General features: G+C 41.5%; 1 protein-coding gene across 2 annotated transcripts; it reads left to right on the top strand.

Annotated features, from left to right (window-relative positions):
* Positions 1 to 746: 746 nt before the first annotated feature.
* On the top strand, positions 747 to 21,369 carry LOC110489819 (ATP-dependent zinc metalloprotease YME1L1). Of its 2 annotated transcripts, none has more exons than XM_021562747.2 (18): positions 747 to 936; positions 1,852 to 1,986; positions 7,227 to 7,392; positions 7,826 to 7,927; positions 11,532 to 11,638; positions 12,095 to 12,248; positions 12,928 to 13,011; positions 13,409 to 13,582; positions 14,009 to 14,161; positions 14,382 to 14,514; positions 14,649 to 14,711; positions 15,912 to 16,024; positions 16,403 to 16,558; positions 16,969 to 17,120; positions 17,992 to 18,118; positions 18,429 to 18,502; positions 19,386 to 19,472; positions 19,674 to 21,369. In XM_021562747.2, the coding sequence occupies exons 1-18, from the start codon at positions 904 to 906 to the stop codon at positions 19,815 to 19,817; spliced, it is 2,157 nt and encodes a 718-aa protein (XP_021418422.1). In that variant the 5' UTR covers positions 747 to 903; the 3' UTR covers positions 19,818 to 21,369. The 2 variants fall into 2 exon arrangements, with proteins under 2 accessions (XP_021418422.1, XP_021418421.1); XM_021562746.2 differs by having other exon boundaries at positions 12,928 to 13,035.
* The last annotated feature ends 35 nt before the right edge of the window (positions 21,370 to 21,404 follow it).

Below are 21,404 nucleotides of genomic sequence, written 5' to 3'. Positions count from 1 at the left end.
TCCGACTTCAGTACGTTCAAAACAACTGGGCACTCGATTTGAACTCGGACCCCTTTCTAGAGCTCCGACTTTCCCACCTGAAGATCACTGACGTCATGATTTGACCTCGTATTTTTTCAAGTTCCCAGTTGTTTTGAATGCTGCATAAGCATGACATAATCATGTTCCAACAATGATTTAGATATCCATATTGGCACTCCCCCACTGTTGTAATTCTTTGGGGGGAAGGTATAGAAATGCATGTATTATTGTCTACCAAGTTATTCTATTACAAACACCTTAATACATACCTTTTAATTATATTATGCAAGCTAAATTAAATTAAAACATCTCTGAATCTGGATACTCTTACCTCCCTCACTAGCTTTAAGCACCAGCTATCAGAGCAGCTCCCAGATCCCTGCACCTGTACATAGCTCATCTGTAAATAGCACATTCATTCTATCTCATCCCTATACTGTATTTATTTATTTATCTTGCTCCTTTGCACCCCAGAACCTCTACTTGCACATGCATCTTCTGCACATCCTACCATTCCAGTGTTTAATTGCTATATTGTAATTACTTCGCCACCATGGCCTATTTATTGCCTTACCTCTCTTATCCTACCTCATTTGCACATGCTGTATATAGATTTTTCTACTGTATTATTGATTGTATGTTTGTTTATTCCACCGGTGGCAAACGCTATCCAAGGTTTATATACATCGTTGGTTCCAACCGGTAGTAATTTCTTACAGACGTGCGTCACTTAACGTTGTTGACCTTTGAGAAGCCATTTTCATCAGAAAGTACCTAGTTGAGTCACAGGAGAGAAAAAAAGGACCGTGCCCAGGAGGAGTTGGTATATTCAGTAACATTGAGGGTCTGTCTTCACATACCAACCCTCAAGTTGCTGTGATAATGTTTTCTTTCTCGACGACGTTCCAGCCACAGGTAAAGCAGTTGACACTCACAGTGATTAGCTATCATAGTTAGCTACTGTTAACGTTAGCTGACTGATATAACCTAGCTACGTTAGCTAGCTGCTTGAAAGTGCTAGCAGCTAACTAAATTATCTAGATATAAGCGACAACACATGTAGTTAGCTGTTAAAGTTATATATTTAAGTTAGCCGTAAGTCTAAATGTCTAGTTATCTTAACAAGCTTATTTAGCTAGCTAGCCTGGTGGACCAGGCTATAATGCTAACAATGAGGTACAAGTTAGCATTAGCTAGCTGTCACCAGCTGGTCCACCGCACCAGACGGTTATCTAGTTAGCCACCAACTTCAGCACTTCGTAGCTAGCCAACTAGCCAGTTAACGTAGTTCCCAACTAGCGTAGTGAGTCTAGTAACGACAAAGTTAAATTGGCCAGCTAGCCAACGTTAGCTAGTTTATTTCAAGCTACAGTATTTAGTTAACTAACGTTAGCTTGTAATATACGTTAGGTTAACTAGTTAGCCAACTAGCTGACAAACGTTATTTGGTTATGCCATAGTATAATATCAATCAATTGTATAATCCAGCTATTGCGGTTACAGCATAGCTTGATTTTTTTTTTTTTTTTTGCATAGCTTGACTTGCACCTGCCTGTGAATGACAATACTGATGTCATAACCGACCACTCTGTCAATTGCATGAGAATGTAGAAAATGTTTAACACAGTATAAATGAATATCCCCAGATGTCAAAACAGGTCAGTTGGTTAACGTTATAGGGAAGCTACTGACTAGTAGTACGTAGATGCATAGCCTACAACTTGACAGTTATCCACACCAGTACTGTTGTTTATCAGAACAATATGCCAACACAAGTCATGTATGTCTCATGAATTTCCAATGTCTCCATCTCTCTGGTCTGTCTCCTAGGTAACAAGTCAACTCATTGGCCAACTCATCAATGCGCTTCATTCCCTGAAGAATTCAGCCAGCTCCAAGGCAACAGCTTCTGTCCAGGGTCTGCAAAAAGATGTCACACCAGAGCAGGACCCGCTGCTCACAGAGGTAAACTAAGGGGACTTGGCTGACTTCCGGACCTGCCAACATGCACGCATTTTGCGTACCAACTACGCAATTCTCTGTCCATGTACGACATCCGAGTTAAAAGTACGCAGAAATGAAACTGGCCTGTTTAAAAAAATATATACATATATATTTTTTCAATTTGAATAAAAAATGTATCCCCTGATTAAATCTAGCATCCCGATTCTCGAGCTGCAACACACAGACATGTACGGAGTTTGTGTAAATGGACATGGAGATTAATACATCATTATTCGGCGTAGCTACCCCGTGTCTGTTTGTTGTGATGCTGAGTTTGCCGACTGTCAGCTGTACGTTAACACATGGACAAATCCCATTTCGACTCCATGTGTTGTGGAAAGGTAAACACTAATTGTTTCAAGCTAATGTTAGCGAACATAAGATGGACATTCAGTGTGCTCTAAAGTGCCAGCAGATCTGAACGCTGTTCGCTAGAAGAGTCTGCTGTTACTGCCTATGTGAAAGGCGCCTATTGTACAGTGCCTTGCGAAAGTATTCGGCCCCCTTGAACTTTGCGACCTTTTGCCACATTTCAGGCTTCAAACATAAAGATATAAAACTGTATTTTTTTGTGAAGAATCAACAACAAGTGGGACACAATCATGAAGAGGAACGACATTTATTGGATATTTCAAACTTTTTTAACAAATCAAAAACTGAAAAATTGGGCGTGCAAAATGATTCAGCCCCTTAAGTTAATACTTTGTAGCGCCACCTTTTGCTGCGATTACAGCTGTAAGTCGCTTGGGGTATGTCTCTATCAGTTTTGCACATCGAGAGACTGACATTTTTTCCCATTCCTCCTTGCAAAACAGCTCGAGCTCAGTGAGGTTGGATGGAGAGCATTTGTGAACAGCAGTTTTCAGTTCTTTCCACAGATTCTCGATTGGATTCAGGTCTGGACTTTGACTTGGCCATTCTAACACCGGGATATGTTTATTTTTGAACCATTCCATTGTAGATTTTGCTTTATGTTTTGGATCATTGTCTTGTTGGAAGACAAATCTCCGTCCCAGTCTTAGGTCTTTTGCAGACTCCATCAGGTTTTCTTCCAGAATGGTCCTGTATTTGGCTCCATCCATCTTCCCATCAATTTTAACCATCTTCCCTGTCCCTGCTGAAGAAAAGCAGGCCCAAACCATGATGCTGCCACCACCATGTTTGACAGTGTTCAGGGTGATGAGCTGTGTTGCTTTTACGCCAAACATAACGTTTTGCATTGTTGCCAAAAAGTTCAATTTTGGTTTCATCTGACCAGAGCACCTTCTTCCACATGTTTGGTGTGTCTCCCAGGTGGCTTGTGGCAAACTTTAAACAACACTTTTTATGGATATCTTTAAGAAATGGCTTTCTTCTTGCCACTCTTCCATAAAGGCCAGATTTGTGCAATATATGACTGATTGTTGTCCTATGGACAGAGTCTCCCACCTCAGCTGTAGATCTCTGCAGTTCATCCAGAGTGATCATGGGCCTCTTGGCTGCATCTCTGATCAGTCTTCTCCTTGTATGAGCTGAAGTTTAGAGGGACGGCCAGGTCTTGGTAGATTTGCAGTGGTCTGATACTCCTTCCATTTCAATATTATCGCTTGCACAGTGCTCCTTGGGATGTTTAAAGCTTGGGAAATCTTTTTGTATCCAAATCATGCTTTAAACTTCTTCACAACAGTATCTCGGACCTGCCTGGTGTGTTCCTTGTTCTTCATGATGCTCTCTGCGCTTTTAACGGCCTCTGAGACTATCACAGTGCAGGTGCATTTATACGGAGACTTGATTACACACAGGTGGATTGTATTTATCATCATTAGTCATTTAGGTCAACATTGGATCATTCAGAGATCCTCACTGAACTTCTGGAGAGAGTTTGCTGCACTGAAAGTAAAGGGGCTGAATAATTTTGCACGCCCAATTTTTCAGTTTTTGATTTGTTAAAAAAGTTTGAAATATCCAATAAATGTCGTTCCTCTTCATGATTGTGTCCCACTTGTTGTTGATTCTTCACAAAAAAATACAGTTTTATATCTTTATGTTTGAAGCCTGAAATGTGGCAAAAGGTCGCAAAGTTCAAGGGGGCCGAATACTTTCGCAAGGCACTGTACAATAGGCGCCTTTCACATAGGCAGTAACAGCAGACTCTTCTAGCGAACAGCGTTCAGATCTGCTTTGCGGTAGCCTACTTATGCTTTGTGTAGCCAGTTTGCAGTCTGTCGATGTGACCATTTGTTTTTGTTTTCAAAATGGTTTTGCTTTGTGTTGATTCGGATCTGTGTCTAAAAAAAACAAAACTTGTGAGCTGGCCTTAGTGATTGGCCCTGTTTGAGAGGTTTGTCTAAGCACATGTGCTCATGAAAAACAAGTAAGCATAGGTCCCATGCAATAACAAAATGAGCAGCTAATGTAGCAAGTCCTTGTTATTGCAGCCAGTCAGTAAAGCTGTCAGAGGAACTGTTTTCCACAGAGAAGTCTACCCAGATGACCTGCTGCGTAAGGTTAAATCTGCTAGCTACCAGGCAAATCTGTTGAGAAAATGATTTCCTGAACATTTTGAAGGTCTCCAGAAGATTTGTTCTCACCCACTGTTTCCTATCATAGCTTTTTCGTTCGTATTATGGATAACATGTTTATTTGATACTGATGCTCTGCTTTAAACATATTTTTTTAATCTTGGATAAGACGTTTGTACATTTTGTACCTAAACAAATAACTTGTTTTATTTTTTTTCATTGTTATTTAACTAGGCAAGTCAGTTAAGAACAAGGCAGTTAAGTGGGTTAACTGCCTTGTTTAGTGGCAGAAGGACAGATTTGTATATTTTCAGCTCGGAAATTCGATCTTAGAAACCTTTCGGTTACCTGCTCAACGCTCTAACCACTAGGCTACCTGCCGCCCCATTATTATTTGTTTAATAAATGTTTTAATAAACTCCAAGAATAAAGGCCCTTTCTGTGTTTCTAATTAGATCTTGTTAGTGACTTTTACCATATGTGTAAATGGAATGCCGTCAAGTATTCCAACCTTTTATGGACTTGATTTGGTGCATTTCTATAATTGCAATCAGACTCTCAAACAGTGCGTGCATGAGCGTGCAGTGGCAAAAGGGATCCCCAATTCGGCGTGTGCTGAGCGCGTGTTGAATCTCCAATTTGCTGCTTGCATCGGGTACTCTAAAAAGTTGGACAGGGTTGGCAGGTCTGTAATATTTTATTTTCCAATTAAAATTAGGTTAGGATTAAGGTTAGGGCTTTGGTTAAGGTAAGGGTCAGTCATAGATTTTGGCTAGTCAGGCTATCAATAGGATGCTGGTTAGAAAAGTCCCCTTAGTCTTGCCCATAAAATAAGCCTACTTCGTGGTAAACAGTTATAAGGGATTCCTCTTGTTATACCCTCTGCCTATTTCTGGCGAAACACTGTTGCAGTTCTCCCTCTGACTGGAGAAGCCTCTCAATTTACACAAGCTGTGTCAACCTTCGCGCTGTAGCTTGCATGAAAGCAGCTTAGCTACACAACTAGCCCAAACCCCATACACTATCCTCAGGAGCCCCAGTTTGACTTTGGACTGACTAATGTGTAACATGCATAAAAGGTTTTTTGTTTTTTACTCCTGGGGTGTAATCATTAGTCTAAAAAAAATGTTTCAATGGGACAAATTCAGGTAGGTATCTCCCCATTTTGTTCCGTTTGCTTCCTTTAAAAAAAAAAACCTGTTTTGCAACAGAATGGGTAATGAATACACCCATCGTGTGTGTATAGTGCTACCAGATCTTACGGGCTTGGCGTAGCTCCGCAAGCGAACACGTGTCTATGTTGAGGTTAAAGATATAATGTGTGACTTTCACTAAACGTATCATTATCATGATACTTGGCCACTACAGCTTCATTGCAGATATCAGCTTCATTGCAGATATCTCACTCACAGTACTCCAATGTGCTGGTGTTATTTTTCCTCGTCATTTGGCTAGAGATCATCATGGCCGCTGGAGTCAAACATATTTGCAGATGTTTGGGCTCGTACAAGAGAACTTTCATTATCTGTTGTAACTCGGCCTGAGGAAAGTCCCTTACAAATGCAGCAGCACATAATTTCTTAGCCTGGCTTACATAGGTGGCGACACTCCCACATCACTGCTAGACAACGACCTTGAATATTAATAGCATGGAACAACATATACATAACTAACTCTCAAACTCGAGGCGGCATTCTGCCCACTCCCTACAGTTTTCAGCCATTAGCTTTGCCCACAACTAGCTCACGTGATCTACAATCCCGTCTCTTTGTTAAAATGTTTAGAAACGTCAGTAGTCATCACTTGCGGTGTGGCTTTTTTAAAGCATATGGTCCTTATCTTTCTTCAGGTAGAAAAGAATCCTTAAAATAAAAAATATACTCTTACTGTAGCAGTTTTGCACAGATCCATACAGCTATGGGTGCCTCCATCTGACAACTACATTTCTGCTACACTGCCCGTGTTATGCTCACACACAGGTGTTCGGAGCATGCTAGATGACTAATTAGCACAGGTCTTCTTGTCTGTTTTCAATAAACAAGCGCTGTAACATGGAGATTATGGCAATGTCGGAACACTAACCCTATCAAGGTGTGTATCAATTTAAATGTATGATTTCTCGCTGATATATGCTTCCAAAACCATTCCGTAAGCGACACGTGTTAATGTTCAAATTGAGCATTGGGGCTCTTAACAAAACTCCCCTGTACAGAAGATGCCTTTGTCCAATGACTCTTATGTGTAATGTAATGAAACTGATTCATGATCAAGGGCTTATACATAACATAGGTCCCCAGCATTGAGTACTATCTTGTGTTTCACTTGGATGAGTGCCAACATACGTGCTATTTCAGCCTCTTAGGACATTAGTTATGTAGCCCCATTTCAGTTCAAAGGGTTCAACTTAGCCTTGATCTCATGACTTTATTCTATAGCCATCTTTTTACTATATTCTATCATACTGTACTGGATTGCCATCAGACCAAATTATCTACCAAATGGTGCTACCTTTGACCACCCCCTTTAAATTCCAATTACTATTAAATGAGGGAACAGTAAGCTAGGGTACGGGTTGCAAAAGGCAACCCCTGTGGTCGTGAGTTGGCTATGCACACACCACTAACAGATCAGGGACCAGGCTAGCTAACGCTATGTCATTATTACAGTTGTGTCCTTCACACTGACTTCCTGTCCCCACAGCCCGCTGTGAACCTGAGGGACCTGGGTCTATCAGACCTGAGGGTGGGACAGTTGGATGAGCTGCTGAACAGGTTACTGCCCTCACTGGGCTCGGAGGACGGCCCAGCCACCTCAAGATGGAGGACGTCCCATGTCTCCGCAGAATCTTTCTTCCACAACAAACATGGTGAGGAGGTTTGTGGTTGGGTGTACACTGAGTATACAAAAGATTAAGAACACCTGTTCTTTCCATGACAACTGACCAGGTGAAAGCTATGATCCCTTATTGATGTCACTTGTTAAATCCAATCAGTGTAGATAATCAGATTAAAGAAGGATTGCTAAACCCTGAGACAATTGAGACATGGATTATGTGTGTGCCATTCAGAGGGTGAATGGGCAAGACAAAAATGTAAGAGCCTTTGAACGTGGTGTGGTAGTAGGTGCCAGGCATAGCGGTTTGTGTCAAGGACTGCAACACTGCTGTGTTTTCACTCTCAACAGTTTCCTTTGTGTATCAGGAATGGTGGTATATTTGCAGTAATATTATCACAAGCAGTCATTAACACTTGTGTATTTGTGGTAATCTTATGTTGACCTTTTTGTATTAATTTCCATAGGGTTGTCAAATGCAAAGTTGGGTGTTTTTGGATTGCCTATGTTCCACAGACCAAACCAGAGTCCTCTACAAGTCGTCTGTTCAGAGCTCCAGTACTGGCCTGGTAAGGAACCATAACTGTGGTCCTCATCTGTGGAATGGACCCAGCAACCCTCATGGGAATTTTCTAATCAAACTATACATTTGACTTAGTTTTTACCAATCTAACAATACTGAATAAAAATATATAGCAAAATGCACACATTTTAAACATTTTACTGATTTAGTTAATAGGAGGAATTGGGCAATTGAAATAAATAAATTTGGCCCTAATCTATAGATTTTACATGACTGGGCAAGGGGTGCAGCCATGGGTGGGCATGGTAGGACATAGGCCCACCCACTGGGAGCCAGGCCCAGCCAATCAGAATGAGTTTTCCCCCACAAAAAGGCTTTTATTACAGATAGAAATACTCTTCAGTTTCACCGCAGGTGAAGAAGCTGTGGAGGTCCTGGGCTGCCGTTAGACATGGTCTGAGGCTGGTTGAACGTGCTGCCAAATTCTCTAAAATAACATTGGAGGCAGCTTATGGTAGAGATATTAACATTAAATTATCTGGCAATAGTTCTTGGACGTTCCTGCAGTCAGCATGCCAATGTCCCGCAAACTTGAGACATCTGTGGCTTTTTATTTCATGCTGTTTAATCAGCTTCTTGATATGCCACACTTGACAGGTGGCTGGATTCTTGGCAAAGGAGAGAGGCTCACTAATAGGGATGTAAATACATTTGTGCACAACATTTTAGAGAAATAAGCTTTTTGTGCATATGGAACAGTTCTGGGATATTTTATTTCAGCTCATGAAACTTGGGTACAACACTTTACAAGTTGCGTTTATATTTCTGTTCAGTATACGTCATTGTTATTTGAATGGTAAATCTCTTGATAAACTGTGTAAATTAAGACGGCATAGGCCTTCTTACAGGTGAATGCATATTAAATAGGAGTGTCTGCATGCATTGAATTATTGAGCTTGTTTTGGCTGATCAGTGGAATCTATGGTGCTATAGATGACAATCTGTTTCCCTTCCATTTGGGACTTGTATTAGCCTACTGATCAACATTTCTGTAGAAGCATCACTCCAGCATGTCACGCCTGTAATCTGACTATAAACGGTCAATTTACGGATATGATTGCGGCTGTTCAGATTAGAGGTCGACCGATTTCTGATTTTTCAACGCCGATACCGATTATTGGAGGACCAAAAATGCCGATACCGATTAATCAGCCGAGTTGTTGTTGTTTTTTTTGTAGTAGTAGTAATGATGACAATTACAATACTGAACACTTATTTTAACTTAATATAAAACATCAATAAAATCTATTTAGCCTCAAATAAATAATGAAACATGTTCAATTTGGTTTAAATAATGCAAAAACAGTGTTGGAGAAGAAAGTAATATGTGCCATGTAAAAATGCTAATGTTTAAGTTCCTTGCTCAGAACATGAGAACATATGAAAGTTGGTGGTTCCTTTTAACATGAGACTTCAATATTCCAAGGTAAGAGGTTTTAGGTTGTAGTTAATATAGTATTTATAGGACTCTCTCTCCACCATTTGTATTTCAAATATCTTTGACTATTGGATGTTCTTATAGGCACTATAGTATTGCCAGTGTAACAGTATAGTTTCCGTCCCCCTCCTCGCCCCTACCTGGGCTCGAACCAGGAACACATCGACAACAGCCACACTCGAAGCATCGCTCCACAAAAGCCTCGGCCCTTGCAGCGCAAGGGGAATAACTACTCCAAATCTAAAAGCGAGTGACGTTTGAAACAGTATTAGCGCACACCCAGCTAACTAGCTAGCCATTTCACATTGGATACACCAGCCATTAGGCTGATAGGCTTGAAGTCATAAACAGCGCTGTGCTTGCAATGAGCTACTGGTAAAACGCACAAAAGTGCTGTTTGAATGAATGATAACGAGCCTGCTGCTGCTCAGACTGCTCTATCAAATCAGACTTGATTATAACATAACACACAGAAATACGAGCCTTTGGTCATTAATATGATCAAATCCGGAAACTATCATTTCGAAAAGAAAACGTTTATTATTTCAGTGAAATACGGAACCATTCCATCAGTCTAAATATCCTTGTTACGTTGCACAACCTTCAATGTACGTCATAATTACATAAAATTCTGACAAATTAGTTCGGAATGAGCCAGGCAGCCCAAACTTGCATATACCATGACTCTGCGTGCAATGAACGCAAGAGAAATGACACAATTTCACCTGGTTAATATTGCCTGCTAAACTGGATTAGTAGTTATAACTAGTTATTATGATTGATTGTTTTTTTTATAAGATAAGTTTAATGCTAGCTAGCAATTTACCTTGGCTTCTACTGCATTCGCGTAACAGGCAGATTACTCGTGGAGTGCAATGGTTAGAGCGTTGGACTAGTTAACTGTGCGGTTGCAAGATTGAACCCCTGAGCTGACAAGGTGAAAATATGTCGTTCTGCCCCTGAACAAGGCAGTTAACCCACAGTTCCTATGCAGTCATTGAAAATAAGAATGTGTTCTTAACTGACTTGCCTAGTTAAATAAAAGGTATACAAAAAAAGTAAAAACATTGAATTAAAAAAATCATTGGAAATCGATTGTTATGAAAACTTGAAACCGGCCCTAATTAATCGGCCATTCCGATTAATCGGTCGACCTCTAGTTCAGATCAGCACACCAGCAAATAGCTAACGTTACACCGCAAGTCAGATGGCTTGTTGCCATCTGATATTTTGGCTAGCTAGCATAGTAGCTAATATAGCTAGCTAGCTAAAACCACAGATGAAAGGGTTAGTTATTGTAATTTTTGCTAACAGGTGACATAGCTATCTGCTTAGCTAGCTTATTGCAAGCATTATTAGTGAATGAAACTAAACTAATATTTGCAACAAATTGGTCACGGTGTAAATTCATTTCTTTCTCAATACTGTACCTTTCTGTTGAAGAATGAACTAGCTTGCTGCTGATTTTCCCAGCTAGACATTCCTCCACATTGTACAGTGGCGGCTGGCATAGCAGCAGTTTTCCTATGTGAAGGGACTAGAAAAGGCCAATATCGGCTTAGCTGATTATAGGTCGTTGTCTAGTGCCTACTCCACTAGTCTGCACTGGGAGTCTAGGCTGCATCACGTTAACATAATATGGCATGTAGTAGTGTTAACTGTTTTAAAAATTGTATTTTAAGGGGTGGATCAGCTTTAATATTGCAGATTGGTGCTTCCATCAATGTAATTATCTTCATTTCCAATCCAACATATATTTTTTACATACATACAGTAGAAGTTGGAATTTTACATACACCTTAGCCTACTACATGTAAACTCAGTTTTTCACAATTTCTGACATTTTAATCCTAGTAAAAATTCCCTGTTTTAGGTCAGTTAGGATTACCACTTTATTTGCGCAAAACACAGGGCTCTACACTATTAGATGTTCTGGGACAAACCACATTCCAAGATCCTGACCTACCTCGCGTTGTTTGTTTTGCAATACTGGGTGTCTTGGGTTAGGGTAGTTTCCACATTTTATAGCATTCCATTGGTCCGGAAGTGAAACACCCCCCCCCCCCCCCCCCCCCCCCCCTTAAAAAAGTGATATTTTCCCCCCTGTGACACACCATAGTGAAATTAATTTTGTTTGGTCTCTCTCACTCAGTAAGGGTCCAGAACCGAGGCTTCAAGACTCTGAGGAAGAGCAGACGTGTGCAGTCTGGTTACGTGGGGCCGGCGGAACCAGAGGGGTACACCACAACCTTCATGAAGGTCAGCCAGTGTTACACTACATAAGTCACACATCCACTCTCCAAATGTCCTCTTGGACAGAGTTTGGCATGAACCCACTGTATCTGTTCGGTTGTCTTCAATTTTACCGAACACACTAAATGTTTGTTTCCCTGCAAAGTGAAGATGGACTTTACTGGGATATGTTATAAAATTGTAACATCGTTTTAGAGTTAGTTTCATAGGCAAAACCCAATCTCTCTGTGGCAGTAGTCCTTGTTCTTTATGGTGTAGTGGACAATTTTTCACTTTCTATTTTATTTTTTAACTGCGCTCCCTCACGTGGAAAGACCCATTTTTATGTCTTGTGACCATTAATCCCATTGTTTCATATTCAACCTCTTCCCCCCCCTCTTTTTCTCTCGCATACTAACCTGCTGACACGCATACATTATGCTCTCTTTCCCACTCTCTCACAACACGCACACACTGTCACAGGGTCTCCTCCTGAGACCAGACAAGGCCCCAGAGGCAGAGAGTCTTGACCAAGTGGTAAAGTTGAAGAACCTGCCAGGTGACCAACAAGATGCTTTCAAGTCTGGCTTCACAGAGGGTTTCATGAAGTCCCAGGCCTTCACTCAGAGGACACAAGGCACGTCGCACAACTCTCTTCATACATCACATAAATACATTTACTTCTTAGTCTCTCAGCATTATGCCCTTCCTAGAGTGACTAACAGGAAGTTTTTTAAATTTTAATAAAACATTTTATAAAAGGGACAAAGTTGAAACAATAACAAAGCAGACACCCCGCCACTGTTTTTAGTAAACAGCTGAGGGATGGGGCTGGAGAAATGTAACCACTCAAATTCATAGACTAAAGATGCAATGATTGACCATCCATGACATCAACATTATAGTTTTGACAATGTTTTGAGGCTATACATTTTTTACAATTATTGTTTGTAAACAATGGAATTAAACAATCTTATATTTTGCGTTTTGATGGCGTACGGCAGTTGAACTAAGCTCATGAGGCATTTGTAAGTTATATTCTTCAAGAATTAATAGGTAAATATGATTATTTTCAAAGTAAAACATGTGATGTAGATTGACCCTTTTTTTGAGAAATATTTTAAAGTGTAGACAGCTCATTTGAACCATACCTTTGCTCCTAGCAGATTTTTCAATCATGACTGCCAGTTACAGTGAAGCACTAAGCCCATGGTCACTACTAGCAGTTCCACGAAGTGATCACAAGGTGGCACTGCGGAGTTGAACTAAATCACTTGGAAGTATCACATTTATATATTTCTATCTTCCATTGACAGACTCACTAAGGAGGACCAGGCTGATTCTATTGGTCCTCCTCCTCGTGGGAATCTACGGCCTGTCAAGAACCCCGTTTCTCTCGGGTAAAGGCTCCTTTTCTGATGCTGGTTTGTTTTCAATTCAATTCCTACGCTTGCATGAATCACCCTATTGTGATTTTTGTGTTGTGCTTCTTCATCAAGAGCAATAGTTGTAAGTGCTGCTGTTTGCCTCATCATGCTGAAAAATATATTTTTAATTATCAGTCAGCTGTCTGGAATTAGCTGGACTATTTAGCAGAAATGTAACCTTTGGTTATTAAACAATGAATGATTGAATAGTAAATGGTTATTTCAATTCATTTGTATGGAAGATGAAAGTGGTATGAGCAAAAACAATAGTTCATGGCAAATTATAGTCTAGCATTGTTTCCATGATGAATAGAGATTCCCAGGTGTTGTCATTGGTCTGACTGAGTTGCTGTGGGTCTGTCCTGTACAGTGAGGTTCCGCACCACATCAGGCCTGGACTCGCAAGTGGACCCAGTCCAGGTGAAGAGTGTGACGTTTGAGCACGTCAAGGGGGCGGAGGAGGCCAAGAACGAACTGCAGGACGTGGTCGAGTTCCTCAGGAACCCCCAGAAGTTCACTGTGCTGGGAGGGAAGCTGCCTAAAGGTAGTCTGTTGGTCTGTCTTTCTGTAAATGTTTAGAATATGCTATTGCCTTGAAGTTAGTGTCTGCTGTAAGATTGTAATGTTGGGAGTTCGATCCCCGGCTGAGGCCAAGAACAAAACAAAAGACAGCAGCTCTTACCAAAGACAATAAAAATGGGACCTGGTGCGTCTCTGCTTGGCACTCAGCATTAAGGAGATCTGTTTTAGGATAAGGCCTTACGATAGACTAGCGTCCTGTCCAGAGGGTGTACTTGTATATCAAGCTGCCTCACGCTACAGAAACAGGATCCAGCGCCAGCTCACACAAGCTTCTTTCCTTCTACTTATTTCTTGCACCCCGATCTGTAGGGGTCTTCCCTTTACCCATTGCTTCATTCCTTCAATGTATCCATGTTGTGCTCATTTGTGGCCTCTCTCGTTCTGTCAGGCATCCTCCTGATCGGCCCCCCGGGAACAGGGAAGACTCTCCTGGCTCGGGCTGTAGCCGGGGAGGCCGACGTCCCCTTCTTCTATGCCTCGGGATCTGAATTTGACGAAATGTTTGTTGGTGTTGGAGCTAGCCGCATCAGGAACCTCTTCAGTAAGTCCCAGGAAAGATGAAAAGCTGTGTTAATTCACTGACTGACCATCCTACACCCTGTCACTCTTGATGATAGCTGAAAGGACTTGAGAGGTTTCCACCACATGACTTTCACCTATCAAGTCCTTTCTGATCAGTGTCCACAAACGAGAAGAATTGAGCAAAGGAAGCTATCAAGAAACCTCCTAAATAAATATCTTTCCCTCTGTTTGGTCTGCAGAAGAGGCAAAAGCCAATGCACCTTGTGTTATCTTCATTGATGAGCTTGACAGTGTGGGGGGAAAGCGGATTGAGTCACCAATGCACCCCTACTCCAGACAGACCATCAACCAGCTACTGGCAGAGATGGATGGGTAAGAAAAATTCTGAATATATATATATATATATGTTGCATCGGCGAATTTGATAAATTAAGCTGGACTTAAGTTTCCCTGTTGCTAATCACAAGGCTTGCGTGGTCGTTATTCAATGTGTTGATATTTTACAGGTTCAAACCAAATGAAGGGGTCATCGTTATTGGCGCTACAAACTTTGCAGAGGCTTTGGATAAGTATGTTTACAGTGTGTAGTAACTGGTGTTTCTATGGGCTTTTCACCAGCCAGTCGACTTGGTCCCTTTGTCAGGATCTGGCTGACTGGCTGGCCGCCAAGTCTTAATGGTTCAACGGGTCGCTTTTACACTGCTGGATTTCAGCAGCTCAGAGATGCAAAACCACACATGAAATGTGGGTCACATGGGAATAAGGCTGGTGCTTAAAGGGATACTTCGGGATTTTGGCAATCAAGCCCTTTATCTACTTCCCGAGTCAGATGAACTCATGGATACCATTTTTATGTCTGCATCCAGTCTGAAGGAAGTTGGAGGTAGTTTTGCGAGCCAATGTTAACAGTTACTATAGACTTCCGGTCATTGTGCTAGTTAGGAATTGCGCTAAAACTAGCTAGCAACTTCCTTCAAAGTGCACGGTGAGACATCAAAATGGTATCCACGTTTTCATCAAACTCTGGGGAAGTAGATAAAGGGCTTCATTGGCAAAGTCCTGAAGTATCTCTTTAAAGCGGCAATCAGCAGTTGAAACGATAAAAAGCGTTCTCCCCAGCAAGCTTATATTTTGGTTTCTGATGGGGTACAACATTTGAACTAAGCGGCATAAGTTATATTCTTCAAAAATCAGTGGATACGTTAAATTAATGTGTCCGAAAATGGATGTAGCAACTACTGTTTGCCCCTTTAACTGAAGCAAATTGCACAGGGGGAACTACACTTCCCATGTGCCCAGAGATCAGATGCTGCCTTTGGCCATGATCCTCCTCAAAGTTCTCTCCTTGAGAGCTGGTCATGGGACCGGAAAAAAGCGGTGTAAATGGAACAAACCCATTTTGAATGGAGTCGAAAATAGAGCACCTCCCCAGGGCTCTATTCAATCTGCATCACTGAAGTTCAGTTCAAGAGCGTGATTTACATTTTAAAGACAATATTCCCGCTTTAGCAGAGACTGCATTCACGGTTCAGGTTGCATGTCGGCTCAATCGAAAATTTGCTGTAAATTTATAGAGCGGAATCTGTAACCCTTCAGCTTTACAGATTGAATAGATTTCTTAAGCTTGCCCCATTGACAGAGCAGCTTTTCATTTGATTGTAGAATGCGTTTGTCATTGACACACTTGAGATTGGAGCAGTTGCCTTGTTCTAAATGTATACAACCTGTCAGCAATGGAATCATTAACCCATTACTCCTGTTCTTGTTAGTGCGCTGATAAGACCGGGGAGGTTTGACATGCAGGTGACGGTCCCTCGGCCCGACGTGAAAGGACGCACAGAGATCCTCAACTGGTACCTTCAGAAGATCAAAGTGGATCCTAGTAGGTTTCAAATCGGTTGTTTAGACTAGCGGTTTTCAAACCTCTCTTCGGGGATCCCCAGATGTTTGACAATTTAGTTGTAGCCCTGAACTAGCTCACCTAGTGAAGGGCTTGATGATTAGTTGACAAGTTGAATCAGGTGTGCTAGCTGTGGAATAGTTCAAATACATGGAGTGGCTGGGGTTCCCGGAGGAGAGGTTTGAAACCCCTGGCTTAGACAGTATATCAACTGACTCATGTATTTTAGCCATGGTAAACCTAGCAGCCTCATTGAGAGGTTCCAATCACTTGGTGTCACGGCTGCCCCCCTGAATTCCTGCATGAAAGAGCCCACTGTTTTGGACTGACATTAGCCTCCTTTTGTCTCTGTTCATTCAGACGTGAACGCAGAAATCATTGCCAGGGGGACGGTGGGGTTCACTGGGGCGGAGCTGGAGAACCTCGTGAACCAGGCGGCCCTGAAAGCAGCGGTGGATGGCCTGGACCTGGTCACCATGAAGGAACTGGAGTTCTCCAAGGACAAGATCCTCATGGGTGGGTAGTCACACATGCACGTAGTCACACACTCACAGAAATACAGATTCAGAAACACACACACACACACCCTGCCATGTGAGAGCGCTTAACGTTAGAGACATTCTAATCTAGACAGTAAGAATGTCAGGTCAATGAACGTCCCTCGTTCTCTAGGACAGATATTTTCTGAGGGATAGGTGGGCTTTGCTTCAGTTTGTTCCATACTTTTATAGGACCTACAGTTTGATAACTGTAATGCTTGTTGTTAGGATTAGGAGCAGTCTTATCTCTCTGGTTGGAATTCAGTTAAACATGCTGGAGTAAACCTGCACCTCAGTAATGTGAGTGATGTTGAGTGTTTGACTTAATAAAAGGTGGACTCTTGAACTATTAATGATAGACTAAATTCCTTTCTCTGTATACTGAAGGTCCTGAGCGCAAGAGTGTGGAAATCGATAAGAAGAACAAGCAAATCACAGCCTACCATGAGTCAGGCCACGCCATTGTGGCGTATTACACAAAAGATGCCATGCCCATTAACAAGGCCACCATCATGCCCCGTGGACCCACTCTCGGACATGTGAGTAGGACTGGGCATTGCATTTTGATTGGCCAAAAGTGTTTGAAGCGCTGGTATGTCTTCACAAAATGTTTGCACCTGCATTGACATGACTTCTCTGATTAGCAATGCCATTGACAAAATAACAACCAGCATGCATGTAAGATCATTAGAAAAATGTTGATTGTTAATTTGTTAAATTTCATACGTGTTTCGAATTGCTAAGCCATATTTTTATATACAGGGATCTCAGAATGTGCTCCATTATACAGGAAAATACCTTGCAGAATATGTGCATTGTCCCTCTACTGTTACTTAGCTCAGCCGCTCCCCAAACCTTTTCACTTGGGTCCCCCCTTCCAGCATTGATTAACATCCCGCGCCATGAATGTTTCTATGGGCACAATCGCTGTTCATGACACACGCTTTTCACACCCCTCTTGTTGGTGGAGAGTATTTTGCAGGTTTAAAGCTGCATAGTTATAAACAAGTTTATAAATAGCTTTCTGAGGTATGTAGTGACTAACACGACAAGAGGAACTGATGATGCACTACCCAATTTCGAAATTGCACCTTGTGCATTCTACTATTACAACTGTTAAAAGTAAGTTTAAAGCTGGACTGAGTTCCCTTTAAAAAAAAAAAAAATTGGGGTGTGGGGCACAGTTTGGGAACCACTGACTTAGCCCCCCTCTTACTGCGGTTGCCCTGGACTTACTCAAAGAAGTTTGCTTCTATTAAATATTTCAATTTTGGCAGAACTGTTTGTAGCTCCAGGGGGCGTCCGGGCCTGCCTTAAAACAATTCAGGAGGAACAGAGAAGTACGATTAAGCAATGGTTTACCTAAGATGGATGGTCTCTCTCAAACTAATTTGTCATCTGTCTGTTCAGGTGTCCATGCTCCCAGAGAATGACCGATGGAGTGAGACACGTGCTCAGCTCCTGGCCCAGATGGACGTCAGCATGGGCGGCCGCGTGGCCGAGGAACTCATCTTCGGCGACGATTACATCACAACCGGTGAGGAAAAGCCTAGTTTGGTTAGGCTTTAATATATGCCATTTAGTAGGTGCTTTGTTCCAAAGTTACTTAAATTCATGCGAGCATACATTTTACGTACAGATGGTCCCGGGAATTGAACCCACTATCCTGGCATTGCAACCGCTATACTCTACCAACTGAACTACAGTATAGAGCAGTTCTTAAATGTATTGCTAAGTCTGCTATGAAAATACATTTTGCATGATCGATATTTCTATGATTCAACCATTGAAAAAAAAAAGGTGCTATCTCATCCTTACTCTTGTATTGTGGTGGCTCTGTTTTTCAGGAGCATCAAGTGACTTCGACGGGGCAACTAAAATAGCCAAGATGATGGTGACCAGGTTTGGAATGAGTGACAAGGTAAGGGATTATACCTCATGTGCATATAATGGTGGATTGATGATATTTGTTGAAGACACAAATCGTTCATAACTATTCTGGTAGTCTGCATATTAGATAATGCATTTAATATCGTGTCACAAGGCTTTTTCAACAATTCACCTAAGGCCCATATCTGTAAACCAAGAAGGTAGCATTTGCCTTTGTGCAGAAATGCCATACTCAGGCTTTGCACATGATTGGAGGGGTCTCAGCGATGTGGCTGGTGTGTATGTGCCCACACATTCCAGACTTTCGTCCTAATCCTTTCCTCAGCCCTGTGTTCCGACTCAAAACGGAGAGATTTAATCTACTACCCACCTCGTATCCACAGTCCATAGGTCTACTGAGGTTATGTGCAGCTCAAACAGCCCAATTCTTGGTTCAAATTTTAATTTTGAAGCACATAAGGGGGATCAATTTCGTGAGCGGGACGGACTTGTTTTTTGTTGATAGCCTAAATCTTCGCGGGTCATTTATCACTCTCCTCCAGCCGTCTAACTCTTTTGTTCCAATCATATACTTAACCTTCTCTGCCAACCATTAAATTAGGGATTTATTTACTGTGCCACAGACCTGGCAACCCACGCCGCCCTCCGCTGTTTATCCACTGTTCAGAGTAGCTGTTGCATAAGTGTTCGTTTTTACTTTGACTTTTTAGTCATTTTGTGGACGCTCTTATCCAGAGCTACTTACAGTTAGTGCATTCATCTAAAGGCCGCTAAGTGAGACAACCACGTGTCAAAGTAAGTCCATTTTCCCCCAATAAAGATGCTATCAGAAAAGAAAAGTGCAAGACAGTCAAGGATGTTCGTTTATGATTATTATTTTGCCACGAACCTGGGACTAAACTCCATTGTTTCAGCTTGGTGTCATGACCTATGCTGACCTGACTAAACAGAGCCCTGAGACTCAGGCTGCCATCGAAAAGGAAGTGAGGGTCCTGCTCAAGGTAAGCTTCCCCAACCTCCCCCCACTACTCATGTAAGACCACATATGAAATCCTATTTAGTTAAGGATCGTATTTACCAACCAATAATCATTCCACATTCTGAAGTTGTTTTCAATATTCACTCTTTCTTTTGAAAATTGATATTTTATAGGCTGCTCAGATTTTCTGTCACATTCAATGATCATTCTCTATCTTATTCAGGACTCGTATGAGCGAGCCAAAAACCTCTTGAAGACATACAGTGACGAGCACAAGACGCTGGCTGAGGCTCTGCTAACGTACGAAACGCTGGATGCCAAAGAGATCAAGCTGGTCCTGGAGGGCAAGTCCCTGGACCCTAGATGACTCTGTGGACGAGTCAGAGACAGTTAGACATCAGGGTTGGGTTTAATTCCATTTAAATTCTAGTTAATTCAGGAAGCTAACCAAATTCTAATTCCATGTTTTGTCCTCAATGAAAAGCATTGACGAGAATTAGGATTTCAGTGTACTTCTTGAATTAAAATGGAATTGACCCAAACCTTGTTGGACAAATGTATATGTATTATATGAAGATGTGCAATGGAGTGGAGGCCTTTGTAGTATTTTCTCTTTCTCAATGTAAAATTACACACTGAATTTGTGTTTTAGTCAACAATCACATTTTATGTTATCCCTCTTGGTTTTGACACCTCAAAGACGTTGTTGGGCAGGCATTCCCTTATGGCAGCTTGGTCAACAGAGATAAAAGCCTGTCGATAGATTATTTTTAACACCCCAAACTCAAAATGCCCACCTTTTGTTGCCATTTATTTGAGAGATATTGTCCTCATGCCCCCCCCCCCCCCCAATTTGCAGTCTGAGATTGTGAGTTCGCCCCCTTTAAAAGTGTAAGTTGTTTCAATCAAGAAAGTGCTGAATTAGTCCTCAGCAAGAGAGGCCAAACAGATGTAGTTCTTTCCCAGCTTCATTTCAGTAGCAGTTTTGGGCATGGAAGCCTCATGCATTTGATATGTTATCAAAGTTATGAGGGAAAATAAATGGTTGCTTTTGGTCACAGACAATGATGTAGTGGTGGGCAAACTGATCGCAGTGAGTAAAGTGAAGCTCCCTATACTTTCAATGCATTCTTCTGCAAAAGGTGGGTATATGCTTGGCCAAAATAAAAAAGGTGCCTAAACTGCGTTCACCCTCCACTACACAACTAGTTGCAGATCTTATCCTACTAGACCTATAGTCTTTTCCCTGAGCAGAATATTAGTGGTATTAAAAACCCATATGTTTTGTGGTAGGTGGTATCATTAAAGTGACAATCGGCAGTTGAAACAATAACAAAGCAACCTCCCTGCCCCTGTTTTAGTAAAAAGCTGAGGGATGGGGCCGAAGTGTAACTGCTCCAATTCATAGAGCTATGGATGCAAGGACTGACCATCCCATTTTATCAACATTCTAGTTTAAACAATGTTATGAGCCCATAGTGTTTGTTTACATTTACTTTGGTTACAAACATTGGAGTTCAACCCGCTTATGTTTTGGGTTCTGATGCAACTGCAGATTGTCCCTTTAAAAAAGAAAAAAATAACTTTAATATACATATAGAATGTAAATACAGAATGGCTGTAAGTGTTCTGACCACTTTATGATGCCTCAGTGAATTGTGGAACTGCAATGGTTGACTCTCTGAATCTGAAGTAATTCATCTGCATTCACTTTATGTAGTTTTCATTTATTTATGTACCCAAAGTGTGCCAGATTTGCCCTCGTCAGCTGTTTTAGGCCCACGTGCCCTCTTCTGAGCCCAATATGTAAAGGGGCTGTGTATATATTTGTGTGTGTAAGGTAGATAGATATACTTCATCTCTTTCTCGTCATTGTAAATGGATCTTGTGGATGTTGAATAAAAGTTATTCTAAAATAATGCTGTTCTTCTTGACATTGACTTTTGGTCTCTGG

Source organism: Oncorhynchus mykiss, chromosome 15, assembly GCF_013265735.2.
Source record: "Oncorhynchus mykiss isolate Arlee chromosome 15, USDA_OmykA_1.1, whole genome shotgun sequence".
NCBI classification, from domain to species: Eukaryota; Metazoa; Chordata; class Actinopteri; order Salmoniformes; family Salmonidae; genus Oncorhynchus; species Oncorhynchus mykiss.
The sequence above is the reverse complement of the archived record's forward strand: the minus strand, read 5'-3'. Positions and strand labels throughout refer to the sequence as shown.

Excerpts from the sequence above, each read along its gene's own strand:
- LOC110489819 (XM_021562746.2), top strand. The coding sequence starts at position 904 with ATGTTTTCTTTCTCGACGACGTTCCAGCCACAG. Across the intron at positions 7,393-7,825 it reads TTTCTTCCACAACAAACATG|GGTTGTCAAATGCAAAGTTG; the intron begins GTGAGGAGGTTT and ends TAATTTCCATAG. Across the intron at positions 14,712-15,911 it reads TTTGCAGAGGCTTTGGATAA|TGCGCTGATAAGACCGGGGA; the intron begins GTATGTTTACAG and ends TGTTCTTGTTAG.